Genomic DNA, 23035 nt, shown 5'->3' with positions numbered 1-23035 from the left:
CATGCAGGGAGCCTGATGCAGAACTCGATCCCAGAACTCTGGGATCCCGCCCTGAGCCAAAGGCAGACGCTCAACCGCTGAGCCACCCAGGTATCTCCCAACTTACCTTTTTAAAAAACTAGATTACTCTGCTTTCCATCAAATTACATATTTTTATTCATGCTAATTCTCATTACTTTCTGTTTACCTCTTAGGCAGGTAAAATCCTATATATAATTTAAAACTCACTCAAATGCTAACTCTGTTATGAATCTTCTCTAAATGTTCTGAGCTCTATCAGTACTATAGCTTTATCACACAATGCTACAGCTTTTTAAACTATAATTATTTGTGCACATGACTTTCCTTACACTATATCTTAAATTCCAAGAAATTAAACTCAGGCTTGAGTTTTATTTATTTTAATAATGTTCTAGAGCAGCTACCCAATGCCATGCACACTGTAGTTGTTCAATGTATATATTTAATGTTTTATAGATGAGTACATAATGCTACACATAATGAGAAATACCTTTTATATAATGATTCCAGTATAAATGAAACATTACTCATTTATATACAATTCACTAGTATTTTCCCTTCTATTCTCCTCCCTTCTAAAATAGGGGTTGCGATCCACTAAAATGATTTAAAAGAAACTAAGTAAAAAAAAAAAAAAAAAAGGAAAGAAAAAAAAAAGAAAGAAACTAAGTTGTGAAAAGTCTACTTTAGGGAATTTACAGTGTTCTCTCTGTGATTTTAAGATAATCCCTGTATGATATTTAATTAGTATGGTAAACCCATAATGTTATAATAGACTGTAGTCTGCTGTTACTAAGTTCAGAATTCTGCTAAAACTAGGCTCCAACCTTACTTTTGTGTGTAACCTTGCACCAGCCGCAGGTGTACAGTTCAGTTCAGTACAGAATTTTTAAATATAGCAATGATGACTCTAATCACAGTAAGATAATTATATTTTTAGTTCTAAATGCCATATTATTTCAAAATAATAAGGTTTTTTTTATCAACTAAACAAAAAATTGACTTAGACTGACTCAGCAATTCTTCCTTCTTGAAATATGGCATCTCAATAAATCTTATGAGTCAGATGAAAAGATGAGCAAAAGAAGCTCATTATAATAGAGTATATATTGTGTGATTCTATTGAATTTGAGGTTCAAAAACAGGCAAAAGTTATCTATGCTAATATAAGTCAAAATAGTGGTTCCATTGTAAAGATGGGAATGGCGGCTAACTGGGTCAAAGTTGGTACAATGGAGCCTTTGAGTGGTGATTACACATGAGATACTAATAGAAATTCATCAAGTTGCACATTTGAGATTTTTATACTTTACAGGGTATCCATTATGCTTCAGCAAAAATATTCTTAAAAAATAAATTAAGGAGAAGACAAGCCAGAAGAAGGAAACACAAGTAAAAAAACAACCATCCCTAACAGATGGATTATAAAATCTGACTGTTGTTTGTGACGAGATGGTTGAGGGGATAACCACAGTGGAATTTCCCCACTTTCACAGACTGTCAGCATCCTCAACCACAGATCAATTGATACTTCAGATGAAGCACCATAGTGACAACAAAAAACTTAGGAATACTACTACAAAATAATAAAATATTTTTCATTTGTTTTTGATGAACTTGACAAGCAGTGATTTTTTATAGTATTTTTGAAACTGTGGTATATGACCACAGTGTATTTTAAGCCCAAATAGTTAAAGAAATAGAACTGAATATTAAATAAGAATTAAATACTATAGAAAACGTAAGTACTATTTTGAGATTTTTGTTTCGGTTATATATGTGAGTGTGGTGAAGTAAAAGGTATTATTATGGATTCAAGTGAAAAAAAAGTCAGCATTTTATGGGGATATCTTCTACATGTTGACAAGCAGAACACAACAAAGGAAGCCTTATAAACTGATATAATGACAACTGCACAACATTTTGATCTGAAGCCATGGACAGGAAATTATTGGCATGCAGAAGACCTTGCACAATTACCAGTGGCACTTTGCGTTTTTCATCAAAGTATTAAGACTGAACACACTTTTATCTGCCCTAAAATCATACTGGCTAGAAAGGAAGTAAATTACTAATTTGGAGCACCAGTATTTTCTGCAGCTGTTAAGCAAGCTTTGCGTGCTCACCCAAAGTACTCTGAATTCCCCATTTCTCTTAAGTTGCACGTCACTCAACCACTGTTGCCTTTCCTCATCAAAAGTGAGGCACGGAGGGGGACACTTGACGGGATGAGCACTGGGTGTTATTCTGTATGTTGGTAAATTGAACACCAATAAAAATTAATTTATTAAAAAAAAAAAAAGGTGAGGATAGTGGCTTTGAGAACTGTTTGGCAATAACAATGCTCTGTTGTCAACATTGTTTCCACCAGAAACAATGGAAAAAAAACAGTGCTCTTACAGCTTCAGTTTTCCTACCTTAAATGTTACTGAATTGGTTCTGATAAATCAGTACCTCAATTTTAGGAGACTGGGTGATCTCTTGAAAGTTTCCAAACAACTAGATCATAGGAACTCTCATTCTCAATAATAGAGACTGATTTATTGCTATTGTGACTACAAAATGGCATAGCCACTTTGGAAGACAGTTTGATGGTTTCTTTATAAAACTAAATACCTTCTTACCATATGATCCAGCAATTGTGCTCCTTGGTATTTACCCAAAGGAGTAAAAAACTTATGTTCACACAAAAACCTGCAAATGGATGTTTACAGTAGCTTTATTCACAATTGCCAAAACTTGGAAGCAGCCAAAAAGTCCTTCAATAGATAAGTGGATAAACTGTGGTATATTCAGATAATGGAATTTTAATCAGCACTGAAAATACATGGAAAGATATGGAGGAACCTTAAATGCATATTACTAAGTGAGAGAAGCCAATCGGAAAAGACTACATATTCTATGACTTCCAACTATATGACATTATAGAAAGAGCAAAAAAACTATGAATACAGTAAGAGGATCAGTGAATGCCAGGGGTGAGGGGTGCAGATGTGGGAAGATGAACAGGCAAAGCACACAGGTAAAGATCAGAACAGTATAAAATACTATGTATGATACAACAATGACGGATACATGTCGTGATACATTTGTCCAAACTCACACAGAATGTACAGCACCCAGAGTGCAATGTAAATGTAATGGAAACTATGAACGACAGGTGACAATGATGTGTCAGTGTAGGTTCATCAGTTGTAATGAGTGTACCACACTCTGGTGCAGGATGCTGATAATGCGGGAGGTCATGCATGTGCTGGGGCAGGGAGCATGTGGGAAATCTCTGTACCTTCCCCTCAATTTTACTGTGAACCTAAAACTGCTCTAAAAAATGAAGTCTTAAAAACAAAACAAAAAAAATACACCATTTATTATAAGGGCAAAAAAATAAAAGGTAACTAGGAATAAATCTAACAAAAGACTAATAAAGTTTATATTGGGAAAAATATATCAAGTGTATTATTTGCTATTCAAGAAGATAAAATAAGAAGTCAAAACATGTTCACAGAGAAGACTGAAATTTATATAGATCCTGATTGTTCCCAAAATAATCTAGAAATTCAGTACAGTAAGATTTTTGCTAGAACTTATTTGGACGAGAAAAGGGATTAGCCAAAGCAACGTTTAAAAAGAACAAAAAGTGGAAGAATGTGTTATCAGATACCAATACTTATGAAGCAAAGTAAACCAGTAACGAAGAATCCAAAAATGCCCATGCAAATATGGAAATCTTATAAATGACACAGCTGGATTGTAAATAATCCATCCACTGAAATAATGAATTTATATTTTAAAAATTACCTTTATAAAAATAACTGATCAAAATTTATGTATTTATATTTTTGTATGCCAATAAGTGGACTTGTGTACCAATAAGAATACTCAATTCAAAAGAAAATTTTAATGTCAGATTTTATGAATACAGTGAATTAAAACAAATACATTTTAATTATCTATGTATTTTGTAACAGAGTGATAGGGTGCTCAATGACTGATTTCTTTTTCCAATGACTAATTTTAAGTATATCTATTCTTGAAATTATAATTTATTAAGGTAACATTCTAGGGTAATATGGGATACAAATAAAAGCAGAAAAAAAGGAAAGATGGTAACTTTCTGAGAATAAGAATTCATGAATGAATTTTCTTTAACATAAAATGATTATGAGTATCAAAAACTATGGAATTTAGATTCTATTAGATACATTTAAAGGGTTATATAGCAGTTTTCTTTACAAAAGAGAAATACATGTAGTCATTGGAAACCTAATCAAAACACTAACCAAAAGAAAAGTGGTATTGCTTCATCATTAGATTGAGTTGACTTTAAGACAGGAAGCATTCTAGAGATAAAGAGATTCAATATCCTGTCAGGATATAACAATTCTAGGGGCAGCTGGGTGGCTCAGTGGTTGAGTATCTGCCTTTAGCTCAGGTCATGATCCCAGAGTTCTGGGATCAAGTACCACATCAGGCTCCCTGTGGGGAGCCTGCTTCTCCCTCTTCCTATGTCTCTCTGCCTCTCTATATATATCTCTCATGAATAAATAAATAAAAATCTTTTAAAAAAAGGATATAACAATTCTAAAATTACATATGTCTAATACAGCTTATGATATCAAAGGCAGTATTATGAGTGAAGAACACTAGAAATCAGCAACCAGAAAGGAGCTATATAACTAGAAACTGTGCAAAATAAGGGTCAAAGAAGCAATGACAATGGAAATGTTACATACTGAATGATAATTAAAATATAGATATAGAAACTTGTGGATGTGATTTTGTAAAAATTGTGTAGGACCATCTATGAGATAAAAAGTAGTATTGTTAAACTGTATTAAAAACCTAAAAAAATTGTTTTTTTTTTAAAATAAATTTTAGTATATCGAAAAAAGGGAAAATTTTCTAGGAAGATGTCCATTAACAGAATTATTCAAGAAAAAGACTAAAACTTGAATAAAATAACCTTAGAAGACATTAAAAAAATAGAAAATATCTCCTCTTCCAAAAAGACCTAGGCCCAGACCATCTGATATGAAGCATTTTCAAACCTTAAAGGAACCTATACAGTTTCTACTATATAAGCTATTGAAGAAAAATATAAATGGCATAAGTTTTATTCATAAATTTAAAAATTTTTAAATAATTTGTAAATAAGTAAATATAAAAAGATTATAAATCATATTTATTAAATAAGATAATGCTAGCTTCTTTTAAAAATTAAAAATGTAAAATGGCTCCAATATCATGAAAAAATTTTTTGTTCACTTTTGCAGCTTCTGTTCCAATGGTAATTCAGAAAAAATTAAAATTTTTTGGAAGAGACAAAAATATAATTAATTTAAAATGCCTACCTAGAAAACAGAAAACCCAAGACAACTGAAAAGCAGCTAGAATAAGAGAGTTCAATGAACTGGCATCACACAAAATAACCATTCAAAAATTAATATCTTCAGGTGCCTGGCTGGCTCAGTTGCTGGAGCATGCAACTCTTGATCTCAGAGTTCTAAATTCCAGCCCTATGTTGAGTATAGAGATTACTTAAAAATAAAATCTTAAAAAAAAATAATATCTGGGATCCCTGGGTGGCGCAGCGGTTTGGCGCCTGCCTTTGGCCCAGGGCACGATCCTGGAGACTCGGGATTGAATCCCACGTCGGGCTCCCGGTGCATGGGGCCTGCTTCTCCCTCTGCCTGTGTCTCTGCCTCTCTCTCTCTGTGTGTGTGTGTGTCTATCATAAATTTAAAAAAAAATTAATATCTTTAGTAGTCATCAATTAGAAAATACAATGGTTAAAAAAAAATCCCATTTCCAACAGCAACAAAAACTGCAGTATGCCTATTCAGACATAACAAGAAATATTCAAGACATATATGAAGCAAGATATAATTTCCTCTTTCTGAAATATCAACCAACACCAAAATGAATGGAGAAATAAACCATGTTCATCCTTCTCAAACCACTCTCTAAATTCAATGCAATTCCAATTTTTAAAAGTTCCAACTGAATTTTTATTACCACAGCAAAAATGATTCTAAAGATCATCTAGAAGATCAAAAATCAGTAAGTTAAAAAGAAAAAAAATGAAGGACTTAGCTTACCACATAATAATGAACCTAGAAATACACTGTTGGAATAATTAAAATAGTAATGTACTGGCATAGAGAAATCAATCAATGGAACAGTGTGGTGGGTCCAGAAACAGATCTATGTATCTAAACAGAAATTTAGCATAGGATAAAGTTTGTATTTCAAGTTAGCAGCAAAAGTGGAGAAGGACAGTTATTAAGGAAATGATGGTGGAACAAGGTCAAGGGGTTACCCATTTGGGGCCCTAACTTAAGCATAGACAAGAATAGATTTTGAAAAAAAAAAGAAAAAAAAAAGAATAGATTTTGAGTGAGTTAAATTGATAAATTGGGAAGACCTTCCTGAAGGATACAGTAACACATTCTGCAATGAAAAGGACTGAAAAATTTGACAATGTAAATGCCACAAATGTCAAAGTTCTTTTTTTTTTTTTTTAAGGTTTATTTATTTATTTGAGAGGGAGAGAAGACAGAAGGAGGGGTGGGGGGAGAGAGAGAGAATCCTCAAGCTGACTCCCCACTAAGCGTGGAGCCCAACATGGAGCTCAACCACAGGAACCTGAGGTCATGACCTGAGCCAAAATCAAGAGTTGGCAGCTTAACTGATGAAGCCACCCAGGCACCCCCAAATGTCGAAGTTCTCTAGAGCAAATGACTTATGAAGTTAATGGGCTTCACAATTGTATTTTACATAAAGCACAAAAAAAGCAAAAGACTAGTTACTTGATTAAGGATGCAGGGGGAAAAACGGGAGTAATAGAAAAGGAACATGGGGGGTGGGAGAGCATCTGGGTCCTCATAATATATTTTCCTTCCTGTTCTGTTTCTTTCTTTTTTTTTTTTCTTTTTAAGATTTTATTTTTTTATTTTTGAGAGTGAGAGAGCAAGTGAGCAGGGGGAGGAGCAGAGTGGGAAGGAGAAAGCACCAGGGGGAAAGGATCTCAAGCAGACTCTTCACTGAGAATCTGATGCAGGACTCAATTTCACAACCTTAAGATCATGGCCTGAGCCAAAACCAACAGTTGGATGCTGAACTGACTGAGCCACCCAGGTGCCCCCTCCTTCATATTGTGTTTCTTAATCTAGATGCTGACACATGAGGATGGTTTAGATTGCAAAATTTCAGAGGGTATACACTTATGATATGAGCACTTTTCTGTGATAAATTTAGGGAGGACTAGCATAAAGAAATAGAGAGGAGGGACAGGAGAGATCAAGATAAAGTTTTACTTTTGATTTTAAATAAATCTGTGTTTTATATATTTACTAAGAAGCATACATTATTTGCATATTTTTTAAAAGTGAAAAATGAAAAAGAAAAAGGCCACATATGTGACATACAGCAGTCAAGACTTATGATCCAAGAACAATAAAGACAATTCTATAGGGCACACTCTACCTGTGAATCTAACATGCTGGAAATTTCACGTGCACTGACATTTACTTCGTCCAACTGCAAGCAAAACAAGTTTCTGGCAACCTGGACAAAATCTGAAATGGAATACACTTCAGTAGGAGCATAGCATTTAATCTCATCTAAATACATCTTACCCTTTTCTAAATGAAGTTGAAGTTATGCATTATAACTAAGGCTTCAAACTTAACTTACTTTTCAGTGGATTACCTTAAAGTAGTATTAGCTCAAGTGACAGATTAATTACAAACTCAAAAAGTGACAGATAAACTGGTTTTAACTTACCTTTGTAAACTTTGCTGAAGTTATAGATCAGTTAAGACAACAAGAAAGCATATACCTATCACAGGCATATCTATTTCTGCAACTCTTTTACTGTGAGCAAGAACTTTCTCTGAAACATAGGACAATATTGTGACTTACAGCTTTTCTAGTTAGAGCGGGAGGTTTAATAACAACAATAGTAGCAGCTAATATTTTATGTAACAGCCTGTGTGCTAGGCACAGTACTTTGCAATTTCATTCTCTAAACAATTTTCTGAGGTAGGTACTCCTATCCTCTCCCTTCTACATTGCAGCTAAGACAAGTTAACTGCCAAACTTCCCGTGGCCACATGGCAAGTAAGTAGCAGAGCAGAATTCCAAATTAAGATCTGACTCTAGGGCATATACTCTTAACACCTGTTCAGATTGCCCCATGCTGGCTAGCAAACTGTAAGCTTCTTCAGACATGTGGGGGACCCATTCATCTATGTATCTTCAAATGTTTTAATTTTAGCTATTGTATTTTTAACTTCCAAATATCCTGTTTGTACTCTCTGATGGTTTCTATTCTACAATATCCTACACTTTATTTCCTGGATGCTTTCTCTTTGTTTACCTTTTCAAAGATGTTCATTGTGTCTGAAGCTCTCTCCTGCTCTTGCATTATTCCTCCTTTTTTCAGGGTTCTTGTTTTTCTCTTTGTCACATAGTTTTGGGCTCTTATATTTTATGTTGGAGAATTTCTCCAAATGTCCAATGACCCTTGGCTATGAGTTCATGTTTAAGAAGAATCATCACAATAACTCTGATTGGAAATTTTGTGTACAAAGCTTGACTTGTCATCTGGCCAGTTTCACTACAGAGCAATCAGGTGGCCAAATAACATTTTGGGGCAGCTTCTTTAGTAGAGAATCTTACAATCTATTGCCTGTAGAGTATAAACACGACTGCAAAGTTCACCAAGTAATCTGGGTGTGGTTGTGAGTGATAACTCATCATACACTCCTCTAAATTCCCTGACTGCTGGCAACTACAAGTTCAGGATCTCTCTGGTTTAATTCCTCAAGAGAATATACTTCTTTTCCTTTGCAGGTATAAGGGACTGTTTGATCCTGGGCTGCTTGAGAGGGGGCAAGTAATAGCATACATAAAAGCTTCTATACAGATTTCTAACAACCCTATTTGAAATGCCCTGCCTACACCTAGCCTTCAGAAGTACCTGATATTTTTAATTCCTAAGCCATTTCAGGGACAGATCAGCTTGTTTCCCATTGTGGTTCTTCTATTGCTTTAGACATTTGGGCTTTATTGCTTCTACTCACTAATTCACTTACTTTCCTCATCCACATACTATCCTTACATATCATAGTTTTGGTTAATACATGCAATTCTGTTAATTTGGTTAATACATGCAATTCTGTTTTCTGTTCCCCTCCCTATTTGGGGGTGATTTTCAAAAGGAGAGGAAAGCAAATGTATATTTTTTCCATTACCTTGAAACCAAAAAGTGAATTCTTTTTTAGCAATACGGATACTTTACAATGATACAAATTTGCATCTATTGAATAACAAAAAAAATTAAATACTGAATGCTGTCAAGGATATAAAATACTGTTACATTCAAACATTACTAGTGGTAGAACAAATACATGTGTGAAATGTCTCTTGAAAAGAACTTATTAATATCTATCAAAAGTTTAAACCACTTGTAGAAGTTTATCCTAAGAAAGAGAAGGGGAAAAAAAAAACCTATGATATTAAATATAGGCATTTATAATATCAGCTATTGAGAAACCACCAAAATTCCCCAAAAGTAGAAAGGCTTAATATTATAGTACATCGACTAAGTATGTCAATATTATGTTAAATTTAATAAGAATAATTATACAGCATCATAAAAATACTTATTCTGTTATATTAGCTGAAAAAAAAGTATGAAATTCCACAGCAGTGGAATTAGAACTTCTATACTTTGTATTGTTTTTATTATTACCACAGAAATGTTCATGCGATAAATAACAAACAAAAAAGGAGGATAGAATGATGATATTTTAGAGCTGGAAGATTCTAGGGTCTCCTTTCTGCTGACCCAGCCAGGCCAGTAATTCTAGACAACATTTTTAGGTACTGACTAAGGAACTTGAAATAGATGTGGTCTTATTTTTCTCTCTCCTTCTAAAGAAGATGCATTCCTAATGAAAATAGGTCACCATAACTCTCCTACCAAGTTTCTGTGATGACATAACACGATAAACCTAATATTACCTCCAAAAGACACTGTCCCCTTTGGGTCTATTTGCACTTGCTGTCTCAGGGCTTGCTGTTGTTCCTTTGTGGGCTGAATTCCAAGATAATCTAGAGCCTGGAAGGAAAAGGACTCAGGTGAAGTAATTTTTCAAATCTCCAAAGAATAAAACTTCATTACAACTTTATTTTACAACGCAGTGAGAAGAATCAGTATTGGGAACAGGAACCAGAATAACATGCCCAGAGAAAGTCTGTTGACTATTTATGGATTAATTTTCTATGAAATACAGTTTCCTGATTTCACCACCACTTCAGTATTTTGGTGTGTTTTTTGTTTTTGTTTTTGTTTTGTTTTGCAAGACTAGCACTTTGGCTAATGCCAAATTAACAAGCATAGCCCTAGAACCAAAACTCAATTTCTTAGTTGCAAATATGTGATATGGGAGAAGAAAAAATTATCAAGGAAATTCTATTAAATCAGATTAAGCATTAATTTCTAAAAGTAGCACTACAAAACTTTGATATTTTGTTAATAAACGAGATCAAAACTAAAGTTGATAGGAATTGGGTTAAATACAAAATATTCTAATTTTAGCTTATTTAGAGGCAAGCTTACAGACAGTAAAATAGAAAGCTTTCTCTGGAATCCACCTCTATCTTCCCTTGTTTTTCTTTTCTTTACCTTCTTTTAGTACCCATAGCAGATTAAAAATTCAGAGACTGTTGTATTCCAGTGTTCATTCTCTTTTTGTTCTTTAGTAACAGAACAACAGTTTTAGTTAGAAATCCTGCCATCTGGCTAAAAGATGTTTCTCAGTCCACTTTGAGGCTTGAAACATGAGAGTATGTACTGGTCAAGGAAATGAAAGGTGAAGTATTGTGGGGTTCTTCTGGGAAGGCTTTCAAAAGTATATGTAAAGTATTCATGTCCCTTCTCTTTCACTCTCTGGGCTTAATTTAAAAAGGAAAGAAAGATAGAAGGAAAGAAAGATGGAAGAAAGGATCTATTACAGCAGTCATTTCGGTTCATGAGCTGCTTCAATAAAGATAATGGAGCAGAAGGATAGAGCATGTGTCCCTGACACTGTAGAACTTTACCAGCCCTGGATTACACACTTTAAGGCTTCTTGGTGTGAAAGAAATAAATTTGTAATGGAAACCACTTTTATTTTAGGTTCTCCAGTTATATATATAAGCAAAACCTAATCTTAACTAATACATAGAGCTTGACTAAGATGCCTTATTACTGGATTCTGGCAAGAATATATTTCATGTCAATCATATTAAACCTATAAAGTAGGTAGAGTTTAATATTGGTTAATTGTTCCTTATAAATTCCTCACTCCTTTGGAATCTGCTCATTCATTATTTTGTTGACCAAATATTTACAAAGTGCTAGGTCAGGTACTACAGTATGCAAAAGGAACAAGAAGATACAGCTACACACAAAGAGCTATAGTCTCTAGGGTGAGATAACGTGTAAATAAGTGTAACTAGTGCAATATGTAATTTAATAGAAGTGTGTACAGGAAATACATACTGGTTAATGTATATAGGTGGCTGGGCACAGTGAGAGAAGGAGACAGGTGAGATGCATACTAGGAAAGATTCAGTCAAAAGTGATTCTAGGGGTCTGTGGGTGGTTAAATCTGTTGTACATCTGCCTTTGCTCAGGTCATGACCCTAGGACCCACATATGGCTCTCGGCTTAGCGAGGAATCTGCTTCTCCCTCTCCCTCTGCCTGCCCCTCCACCTACTTGTGCACTCACGCCCTCTCTCTCTCTTAAATAAAAATAATATTTTAAAAAAAAGTGATTGTAGAGCATAGCTAAGCATCATCTGCTTGCCTGTCTACAGAGTCATAAGTATTTGCCTTGTATAACGTGGCAATATGGTTCTTGACTTTTGGTGTTCTTTCCCTAAAAATGTTCCAAACACACACAGAAAGAGAACATCCATGTATTCAAGTACTCACTAGTATTTGCTTGAAATCATATGTATTTTTAAGAAACAAACATAGACTTGGTTGAAAGCTCTCTATTGTTCCTCAGCAGAAACCACTATCCTAAGGTTGCTGTATCCTTCTTGTCCATGATTTGATACCATTACCACATATATTCCCTAATGTTATGAACTTTTGTGCACTTAAAATTTTACGTCAATAGTATACTATACATATTTATATTTTTATTTTTACCCCAATATTATTGGTTAATATTCTTATCTGTGAAACTAGTTTAAATGGTATCCCATTGTATGAATACAAATTAAACATTCTCTGATTGATGAGCTTTTATAATTACTCCAATTTATTTTTTTATTACAAAACATCACACATATCTCCTTGTATGGATGTGTGAAATTTTCTCTATAGTATATCCCCAGAAGAGAAAATGCTGAGTCACATGCATTGTATATATATGTATGTATATATATTGTCAACTTTAGATATTGAAAAATTGCTCTCCTAACTAGTTGTAGCAATTTACACACACCACTAGTATAAGATCTCTTAGTTTTCTATATTAAGAGCATTTGCTGTTTTCACACTTTAAATTTTGTCAATATGTTGAATATGAAACAGTACATTGTTAAATTCCCCGAGTTACAAGTGAGATTAAACTTCTTTTATATGTTTATTAGTGATGTTTTTGACTCATAAATCACTTAGCAATATGTTTTAAATTTTCTTTTTTTTTTTGTTTTAAATTTTCATACACATTTTTGAAGTATTTTTTGCTAGTGATTCCTAATTTGGTGGCATTCTCCCAAATACAAAAACAAAAAATGTCTCTAGACATTGCCAAATGTCATCTAAGGCAAAAAAACAAAACAAAACAAAACAAAACAAAACAAAAACCCACAAAAAACCCAAAAAACAAAGCACCCCCAACCTTGAGAACTACCGCTCCAGAAACAAACACTATTTAGCAGTTTGGTGTATAATTTTCTACATTTTTTCTATGATTATAGCACCTATATATTAAATATACATATTATGTATTTATTACAATAATTAAATAATTATACTATATACAGTGTTGTATGCCTTTTAATTAGCAATAATCGCACCTTGGATAAACCTCATTGGCTATGATACTGCCACTGCACAAAGCTTGTAATGCCTTTTAAAATTATCAATATATTATAGCTTTCTATTTTGTACATTTTAACATCTTTTGTATGCTTTTTAAAACTGCTGTAATAGTCCATTAGCATTCAAGTATATATACTTCAAATTTTGAATGTAACCAAACATTGTATAAGTAAGTCCCTTTTGAACTTCTCCCAAGAGGTAATACCTGTCATATATTTAGTTAATATTCCTAAGTATTTTATTATATAATATTTGATATAAACTAAAAACTAATATGTAAAGGAGGGCAATAAAATAAAAATTCCATGAATCCATTTAAGAATTATAAAACTGCCAATAGTGCTGAATTCATGTCACTACATACTTCTGTCCTACTCTACAAGAGGTAACTACTACTGAACTGTGGGATTATCATTCCCACATGATTTATTTTAAAGTTGGTCACATACATAGGTACCTCTAACATGTTATTTTGTTTTGCTATGTTTCAGCTTAAAAATGCTGCAGATAGAATTCTGAAACTTGCTTTCTTCACCCTACAGTGTGGTTTCATCACTCATCCATGCTGTTATATGCTATTGTAACATCAGCACATTACTTTCAATGATAAATATCTGATTAGATGAATATGTCACAATTTATTCATCCATCCTCCAGTACATGGGTTTTCTGCTTACTGGCAATGCAACAATGAACATTCTTATACATATCTACTCTAGCACATGCATACAACTTTCTTTAGGGTGTATATTCAGGAAAAGTATTGGTAAGTCTTTTTTTGATTGATTGTAGGACTTTTAAAAATATTTTGGATAGCAATATTTTATGTTATGTGTGTTATAAATATTTTCTCACTGTTTTAGCATATTTAGCATTTTTACTTTTTTTATATTCTCTTTATGGAGTTCTTTATGGACAGTTCCCAGGCATGTGTGCATACCATTATTTCATGTTTTTATAAATACATATGATGAGGTGCCTGGGTGGCTCAGTTGGTTAGGCATCCCACTCTTGATCTCAGCTTAGGTCTTGATCTCAAGAACAAATTTAAGCCCCTTGTTGGGCTCCACGCCCAGCATGGAGCCTACTTTAAATAAACAAATTAATTAATATTAAAAATATATGAATATTTTAAAAATAGTTTGAGTTTTATATAAATGGTACCATACTGTATATGTCAATATGTGACTTTTTGTTTTAATAACAAGATTTCTTGAGATATAATTCACATACCACAAGGCTCATCATTTTAGTGCATAGTTTTGAAGCTTTTACTATACTGACAAATTGGGCATCATCACCACAAACTCTAGAAAATTTCCATCACCCTAAAAGGAAACCTTATATTCACTAGCAGTCACTTGCCCCTAGCTACAGGCAACCACTAATCTGTGTTCTATCTCTATGGATATGCCTATTCTGGGCATATCATATTAATAGACTCATATTTGCAGCTTTTTGTGTCTGGCGTCTTTCACTTAATGTTTCAAACTTTATCTATGTTCCAACATGTATTAGAACTTTATCCCTTTTATAGCCCAATACTAACCTATTATATGTATATACTACATTTTGTTTATCCTTTTTAAGTAAAAAAAAAAAGAAAAAGAAAAAGAAAAAAGTGAATCAAGAATAAAAGTGAGAAACCAGATATTATTATAAAAATACTAGGTAGATCATAACAAATTAGAAGCTCAATGGTGAAGTAGCAGATGGCTGCAAAGACACAGTTAACTACAGAAACAATGTCTCAACTCAAGTTAAAACACTAGACAATAACAAGCATTTAAGTTTGGAAGAGGCTTATTAGACTTAAAGTATCATAAAAGCATTGTATGTTCAAAAGAACCGTGAAGATTTTGATTAACTTGCCACTGGGTTAAATATGCATGTTAAAATTTTAAGGTAATCACTAAAAAAATAGCAAAAGAAGGCATAATTTTTAAGTAAGTTAGGGGAAAAGAAGTAAAATTCAAACCCACCAACCAGATAGTCAAACATAATCAAACCAAAGAATACAACAAAGAGGGAGGGAGAGGGATCCCTGGGTGGCGCAGCAGTTTGGCGCCTGCCTTTGGCCCAGGGCGCATCCTGGAGACCCGGGATCGAATCCCACGTCAGGCTCCCGGTGCATGGAGCCTGCTTCTCCCTCTGCCTATGTCTCTGCCTCTCTCTCTCTCTCTCTCTCTCTCTCTCTCTCTCTCTCTGTATGATTATCATAAATAAAAAAAAATTTTAAAAAAAGAGGGAGGGAGAAGTGGCAGTAAGAAGCACAAAAAATTTATTTTAATAAAATGGTAGAAATAAATCAAAATGCATTATAATTAAAATTAATTATAAAGTATATGGAGCAATGGGAACTCTTACTTAAGACTAGTGGGAATGAAAACGTGTAAAACTACTTTAGAAAACAATTCACCAATCCAACAATTATTTTCTGAGCAGATACTAATGAGCCATGCGTTTTTTTAGGAACTGGAGAAAAAGAAATGAAAATTTTGGCAATACCTCAAGTACCACTGAAGGTAAACAAACACCGACTTCATAATGTTTTAGTAAATCAATTCCTAAAAAAACATGTAATGAGGGGTGCCTGGTAGCTCAGTCAGTTAAGCATCCGACTCTTGATTTTGGCTCAGGTCGTAATCTCTGGGTTGGGAGATCGAGCCCTGCGTTGGGCTCTGTGCTGGGCATGGAGCCTGCTTAAGATTCTCTCTCCCACTCTTCTGCCTCTCTTTCTTCTTCTCTCTTTCTCAAAAAACAAAAGCATATAAATGATAAACTTGAAATTTAGAGGAGAGGAGTATATGATCAAGAAGAAACACACAGGCAATATCACAAATTCTGATTCTTAGCTGGGTGTTGGGTACAGGTGTGTTTATTGTTCTTTAAACTGTATATGTACAATATAATCATTCTGCGTTTGACTGATATTTTCATACAAAGAAATAAAAACAATTTTACAAAAGCAATGCAAACAAAACACCTATCACAGAAGGTACAAGATGTCATTATTATCATACTAAGTAATAATAAAATTACAAAATGCAATCAGCTACAATGGAAATGGATCTAGAGCCAAACTTTAAAGATTTATTCTAGATGAGTACAGCATGTCAGTGAGGTAAGCTCATAAATTTAAATGGGAAACAATTTATTTTTGTCAAAAAACAGGTTCCAAACATTTCTTGAATAAATAATGTCATCTTTTAACCTTAAACAAAATGCAAATTTTTTAATTGGACAAATAAATGCCTTAGCTCTTTCTAATGTCTGAATGATGAATTTTTAAAATGTTACTTCTTTACAATATTCGTCACATACTGCCCAATCTAATACAAAGAACATCTCATTAACTGTAATCAGACACTGGGTATGCCATCGCTCACTACAGCTTTCTTCAAATGTTACAGAAATGGCAAGAGGTAAAGTAAATATCAGCGAAATGGCATCTGTATTCCAAAGCATCCTTCTCAGGTACAAAAATACGGATAGCATAGAAGCACAATAATTCTTGGTTTTTAAGCCAACTAATAAACTTATACCTATTTGCTGTATTTACCATGCCTACTTATAAGTTTAACATTAGGATTAATGAGACCCATAGTACTCATAAAAATGCTTTAAAAAATACAGCACTGAAAATAACTATGGTGAAATTATTTTAAAATATCTGTATATTAAATCATCCTCAGAGTATTTGTAGAAAGAGGCAATCCATTTTTCAGACAAGGAATTAAGTAGTTCAGTGTTAGAAATAACTTTTCAGTATATCCTGATACAAAATTGTCTACATAGGCTAGTAAAACGGGATTTCCTGAAGACAATGCCATATATACATATATATTGACAGGTAATTTCCTTCAGTAAATTTTAACTTCTCTGTGTTTCTTAAAAATTGGTACCAAGTAGGCTAATTATTTAATAACCACATGATCAGTCAACACCTTTACCTTGTGAAATCTTATTATAACACAAATTTCCTAGATGCTACATGTAATATATTTATAGAAGATAAAAGAAAAAGCGAATTTTATTTCATTCCAAATATTTGATCACATTGGCCTTCTGTTACTGAATAGTAAAGTATGTTAAAAATATAATAGATAAGAAAATTGAATCTGTTTACCAAGTAGCAACTGAAATAGAAATATTTCAAATGGAATGATACAAATATTACTACATTATTATGTAACCAAACAAAAAAGGAAGAGTAGCTTAACAAGTATCTGGGTAGAGAGGAGCTAATTCGGATTTTGGAAAAAAATTCTTATTAAGATACCATTTCAAGCTCTGAAAACAAAGAATGCTCTACTAAATAAAGTCCCTAAATATACTCTGACTAAAAGCAAGAAGATGAATTGAATTAACACAGAATGTAGGTTGCCTTTGTTGTAAAACTACCATTTTATTTTTCCAGAAAAATAATTTATTTAGGCTAAAAGGAGGACCAAAACCTGGAAATTCTGAGTCAACAAACAATTCAAATTTCTCAGAATCAATACAAATGTAGATGATTTTCATATCTCTAAGACAATTAATTAGTTTTTTTAAAAAATCACATGCTAGGAAAATTTAAACCAAATAAAGGAACAAAGGCTGTCAAGTGAAGTCATTAGCTGGATAACTTTCTTCTTACCCGGAGAAATAGTATTACATCTTGGATGTTTAGAAATGCATATTAAAGCAACACCATTAAAAAACAATAACTTATTTTGTAGAAATTCATAGACATTTTTAAACCTCAAATACCCTTTTTTTTTAAATGTTAATATTAACTAATTCTAAACCTTGGCACCATCCTGAACTTACATTTTAGCCACCAATAAAAAAAGAGTACAAGTTAGCAAAAGACATTCAGGATTTTGAAAACCTAAAAGGAGATATCTTAAGTATCTAATTAACTGGAAAGTTTAATGAGCTCAAGTCAAGTGTTTAAACAGTGGTAGGTATACTGGATATTGTTGTGAAGAAACTTTATCTTGTCAAAACAAAATATAAAAAAGATAGTATAGTACCACAAAGTGATGTTAAGTGCTACAGATGTGCAAAATAAGGCAGTATTGGCCCAAATGATAATAGTTAGCAAAATCTGGACACAGGAATTGCAACTGAATTAGGATATGAATACTGGGTAAGATTCAGGTTGACTCTGGAAAGAGTATATTGTGTAGGATTGCAAAGGTACAAATATGGGAATAAATGCAATGTGTTATTTATTGTAGCTGTGCATTTTCAACTCTCTCTAAAATGTAAAAGAGATTATCCATAAAAACTGACAGGAAAGTAGAAACTATGGACCTGCATATTTCTGTGGTGAGCTCCCAGGTCGCCTGATAGGAAAAGCTCTAAAACACTTTTCTACTTGGTCATAATTCATTCCGTTTCCTTTAATTTTACATTGTATAACATCACATTTGTCTTTTTTTTTTTTTTTTACATCACATTTGTCTTATTCCTACATAGGAGGAAACTGATTAATTTGGTGTCAATTTAGGCTACAAAAAGTTTTATTTCTATTTTGTACGAATGAGTTGGCTGCTCAACTCAAACATAAATAACTAAAACCCAAACTGCCATTCATTTAATTGCAAAGAAGTAACTCCTCAAGAAAGTAATGGCTTCAGTCTTTCCTTTATCCTCTCAAAGAATGAGAACACTTCCTTACTGTTGTTTGATGGAAGAAAAATGGAAACTTAAAGTATTTACCATTTCCAGTTTCTCTGCCTTAAGGCGAACAGAGGGATTTAGGGAAATCTTCTTTCCTTGTGGTCCATAATTATCAGTCCATGCAGGGGCAATATCTAAGAGACAACAGGGTGCATGTTAATTGGAAATTTAATTGGAACAGAACTTTTCATTTGACAGGATGTGTTCTGGGCTCCTGCTGTTTAAAAATATTTCTGGCTAATCAGTTGGCAGATTTCACTTTTGTTTTCATGATTTTTTTTTTCTTTAAATCTAAAATGTATCATATAAATTAGCATCACTTGAGCACTAAAAGATATAAAATATAAAAAGAATGTCCAATTACGCATTAAATCCCACGGAAATATTAATTTAAAAAGACAAACATACATCTTACCACTACCCCATCATTACAATGCCTTACTAATTGTAAAGTGAAGTCTTTTTTCTTCTGAAATAAGTAAAATCATATTAGGAATTCAAAAAATTTCACTGGAAAAAGTGGTTTTGTTACATGAGTTCTAAAGGTACAATGGAAAAACTCATAACTGCAAACTGTTTCAAGTTTGTGCATAAAGTATGATACACACTAGGAACTTCTGGAACCCAAAATCCTATTTCTTACTTTTACATTAATGTTATGCTTCAAGGAGCATAGATGGACTTCCAAGAGTTGAGTTTCCTATACCTCTCACTTAATCCTAACACCTTCTCAACCTATACTGATTAGTTAGATGAGCCTTTGTCCTTGTTACATGAATAAGAGAACAGATGCCAACAAGGGATTAGACCTTGAAAAATTATTTGCTTTAATATGCTGGAGTTTGTAAAACAAATTCCTGTAACTCATGTCAATCCTTGTATCTAAATTATCACTATTCTAAATACACTTCTAAATGATATTTTACTAGTTCTACATAGAAACAAGAGGAAGAGAAAAAACTTTTTGAAATGTCACATCTTTATGCAGTGTTTTAATTTTTTTTTAATTTCTCAGAGCATCTGTCTCTAAGTACAAAATGATTTGCATTCTCTTTCTTAAGAACATAAGAAGCGCATATGAAAATAAATAGTCTTCCTCTAAACCTTTAACACATCCTTAACATTCTATGTAAAATCTTGAATATAGCTTATAGGTGTCAAGATCATAAAAAAAAAATGGTTACTGACTTTTAGCTTCAAATGGAGTCAAACCTTGAGAAAGAGTGATTTTAGTATAATAGAATTTTTACAGTTCTTTTTTTTGAATTTTTACAGTTCTGATAAAAGCAGCAAAGTCTCTTTTGTTATCATGATACCTAATTGTTAGCCATGAGGCAAAAAATAGTGTGTAGATATATATATATATATATATATATATAAATTTTTTTTCCTCTTAAGAAAAATTCTGTGCCAAACCTACAGTGTGACACAAAAGATCAGCATGGAGTAGAGTGGTATAGAAGACCAAAGAACAGAGAAGTCAAACTTTATTTTTCATCTTTAATGTTTGGATCTGTGAGGGCTGACCATGACCTTCAGCTTGGTGCCTGACCTGCAATTAAGGAACACATACTAGGTGGACCCAAGCTAGCCTAATTATGATTTCAGACCAATAATCCTAACCCTGGGAGTGAATTACTCAATTCAATTTTAAGTATGTGGAAGGACTGGGGGGTGGGAGGGAAAGGGGGAAACACACGGCATCCACTCATACTGAGGCATACATTCTCACTTATATATATTCCTACACCTAAGCATAAAAATTTGCTATGGTAGCAGTGGAAATAACAGCAGATCAGCTCTTAGCTATGCTTACTTTTAGCCAGGCAGGGCACTAAGTACTTCATATAGATAAACTCATTAAGCTTTACTATAGCCATAATAACTTAAGTGTTATTATTCCCATCCCAAAGATGAAGAGATCAAGGCCCCAGAAGGTAAAGAAACCGGTCTATGATCACACAGCTAGTAGGTGACCATGTCAGGGTCCTAGTCTGTTGTGATTCCCAAAGCCATTATTTTTTAAATGTTGTCCGTATCTTTCACCATGTTTTCTCATCTGTAGAATAAAATAGTGCATCTTACAGGTACTGTAAAGGTAAAATAAGGAATCACAGAAAACTACTATAAACACTATAGAATATTGTTTGTTTTTAAGTAGGCTCCATGCCCAGTGTGGAGACCAACATGGGGCTTGAACACACGGCCCTGAGATGGAGACTTGAGCTGAGATGATGAGCCACATGATTAACTGACTGAGCCACCCAGGCACCCGTTGAATATTGTTAATATTAACAAAGAGAGATATTTAAACAGGGGATTTCATGTAAAATTACACTAACCTCCCATTTAACAACATGCAATCATGGCTTAACAAAATCTCACTTTCTTTCAGTCAACCCTCCCCTAAACCTATACCTTTTAGCCAAACCTTAGGAGGATTTGTGCATAAATCTGGCATGCTTTGGTGATTCAGAGTAGCTTGACCTGAAAAGCTGCTCATAGACAGACAGCTTTCCCCATTTGCCAGTGACACCTCTCAACACTGGCCTCAAGCTCTTGATTTGTTCCTCTCTGGGGGAGTGAGGATTTTCAAAAGATAGCTTATTATTCTCTTGGATCTTCTCTTCTAGTCTTCTTTTTAGGAGAAGAAAGGGAATGTTTTAAGAGGACAGGATCAAAACCATTTGGTTTATACGGTGAACCCTTCATGGATATTTTCCCCCCATCACTATTTTGTTTCAGTTATAAAACCTTAGTGTGGGAGGATTACAGTTCACGTTCTGGTAAAGTTAAAGTAATGATAATATTTCTTCATGCAATAATTCTTTACCAATTTTTTTAGGAATGTCTTTAGTATGCTTTTAGCTCACTTATAAACTCATGCATTAGTCAGCTTATAGCAATAGTAAACAACTCCGAGTTCTGAATCAGAAATTTATATAATAGAATAGATTAAAAACATATTCAAGTATTATGTAGATTTCAAAATTCTAACCACTTTTATACTTTGGAATAATTCTGAGATGGGAACAGGGGTAAGATTTCCCTTAATTCAGCTTATTTCTGTTGAGGTTAACATTAAAATTTGTTTACATTTTTTGAATAAATGCCAACTGGCTAAGGGGGTTTAGATGTGACAGTTAGGGGTCTAATTTGGGAACAATCTATAATTAAGTGCTTATCACAATGTATATAAGTTACCTAGAGATAATTTAGAGTTGATTTTTTTTTTCCCTCAGAAACATCTGGCCTACCACATTTATGTAAAAATTTAAAAAATAGGACTAACTCAATGCTAATTTTACCCTAGAAAAATGTTGTTTTAATTGCATTTTAATATTTACTTTTCACACAGCTCACTCAAATATATTTTTCAGTAAATTATTTTCCTATTACAAAGTATAGCACTGTTTCTTTTAGTCACTGATGTAGAATTTACATTTTATCCATTACTCTGGGATCTCTTTGCTCTAATCAGATCTGCCTCCTACAGTCACCTGACATCTAGCTCATCCTTTGTTCTGTACTTTAGCTCATGGTGCTTCCTTCACTTAGGAAGATCTCTTTCATCCAACCATTGACGTTTACCACTTCTTTCAAGATCTGATGTTTGATTTTTGCTAAGAAATTTCTGCATGTTGTGACAAATTCTTTCCTATGTATTAGTTTGGGGGACGAGGGGAGGATGAAAAATTGAATTAAAAGATGGGAGCTTTGGTTTCTGCTCTAAAAACAGCCTCTAGGGCTGCCCGGTTGGCTCAGCGGGTTAATGCTGCCTTCAGCCCAGGGCGTGATCCTGGAGACCTGGGATCGAGTCCCATGTCAGGCTCCCTGCATGGAAGCCTGCTTCTCCCTCTGCCTGTGTCTCTGCCTCTCTTTCTCTCTCTCTCCCTCTTTCTCTCTCTCTCTCTGTATCTCTCATGAACAAATAAATAAAATCTTTAAAAAAAGAAAAACAAAAACAAACAGCCTCTGGAATATCATCTGAGCTACACTCCAGTCAGTGGGTTCTGTGATATTAACAATAATAACAGCAAAATTTACTGAGCATATGCTATGTACCCATTACGATGCTAAGTGCTTCATATGCATGATCTCACTTAATACTCATAAAGATCCATGAGACAACTATTTCAAGGTTACACAGCTAATAAGCTAGGAGCAGAGAAATGAACTTCTACATTTGCATTCAGAGCCTGTGCCTTCCCTACACCACACATGGGCCACTTCTT

The 23035-nt window shown here is 33.6% G+C and overlaps 1 protein-coding gene and 1 pseudogene across 7 annotated transcripts in view; both read right to left on the bottom strand.

Annotated features, from left to right (window-relative positions):
• The window catches only part of STXBP4 (syntaxin binding protein 4), a 185764-nt gene that overhangs the window by 129806 nt on the left and 32923 nt on the right, over positions 1-23035 (bottom strand). For all 7 annotated transcript variants that reach the window (XR_008665698.1, XR_008665699.1, XM_055335437.1 and 4 more), the window contains 3 exons: positions 18840-18934; positions 10051-10147; positions 7507-7598 (listed from right to left, as the gene is read on the bottom strand). Coding sequence is in view for 5 of the 7 variants with exons in the window: in XM_055335437.1 (XP_055191412.1) it covers positions 7507-7598; positions 10051-10147; positions 18840-18934 (284 nt within the window). In the remaining 2 variants the exon portion in view is untranslated. The remainder of the gene's footprint in view (positions 1-7506; positions 7599-10050; positions 10148-18839; positions 18935-23035) is intronic.
• LOC129518604 (U4 spliceosomal RNA) lies at positions 13036-13150 on the bottom strand (annotated as a pseudogene).

This window comes from Nyctereutes procyonoides, unplaced genomic scaffold, assembly GCF_905146905.1.
Source record: "Nyctereutes procyonoides isolate TBG_1078 unplaced genomic scaffold, NYPRO_anot_genome, whole genome shotgun sequence".
In the NCBI taxonomy this organism is placed as follows: Eukaryota; Metazoa; Chordata; class Mammalia; order Carnivora; family Canidae; genus Nyctereutes; species Nyctereutes procyonoides.
The sequence above is the reverse complement of the archived record's forward strand: the minus strand, read 5'-3'. Positions and strand labels throughout refer to the sequence as shown.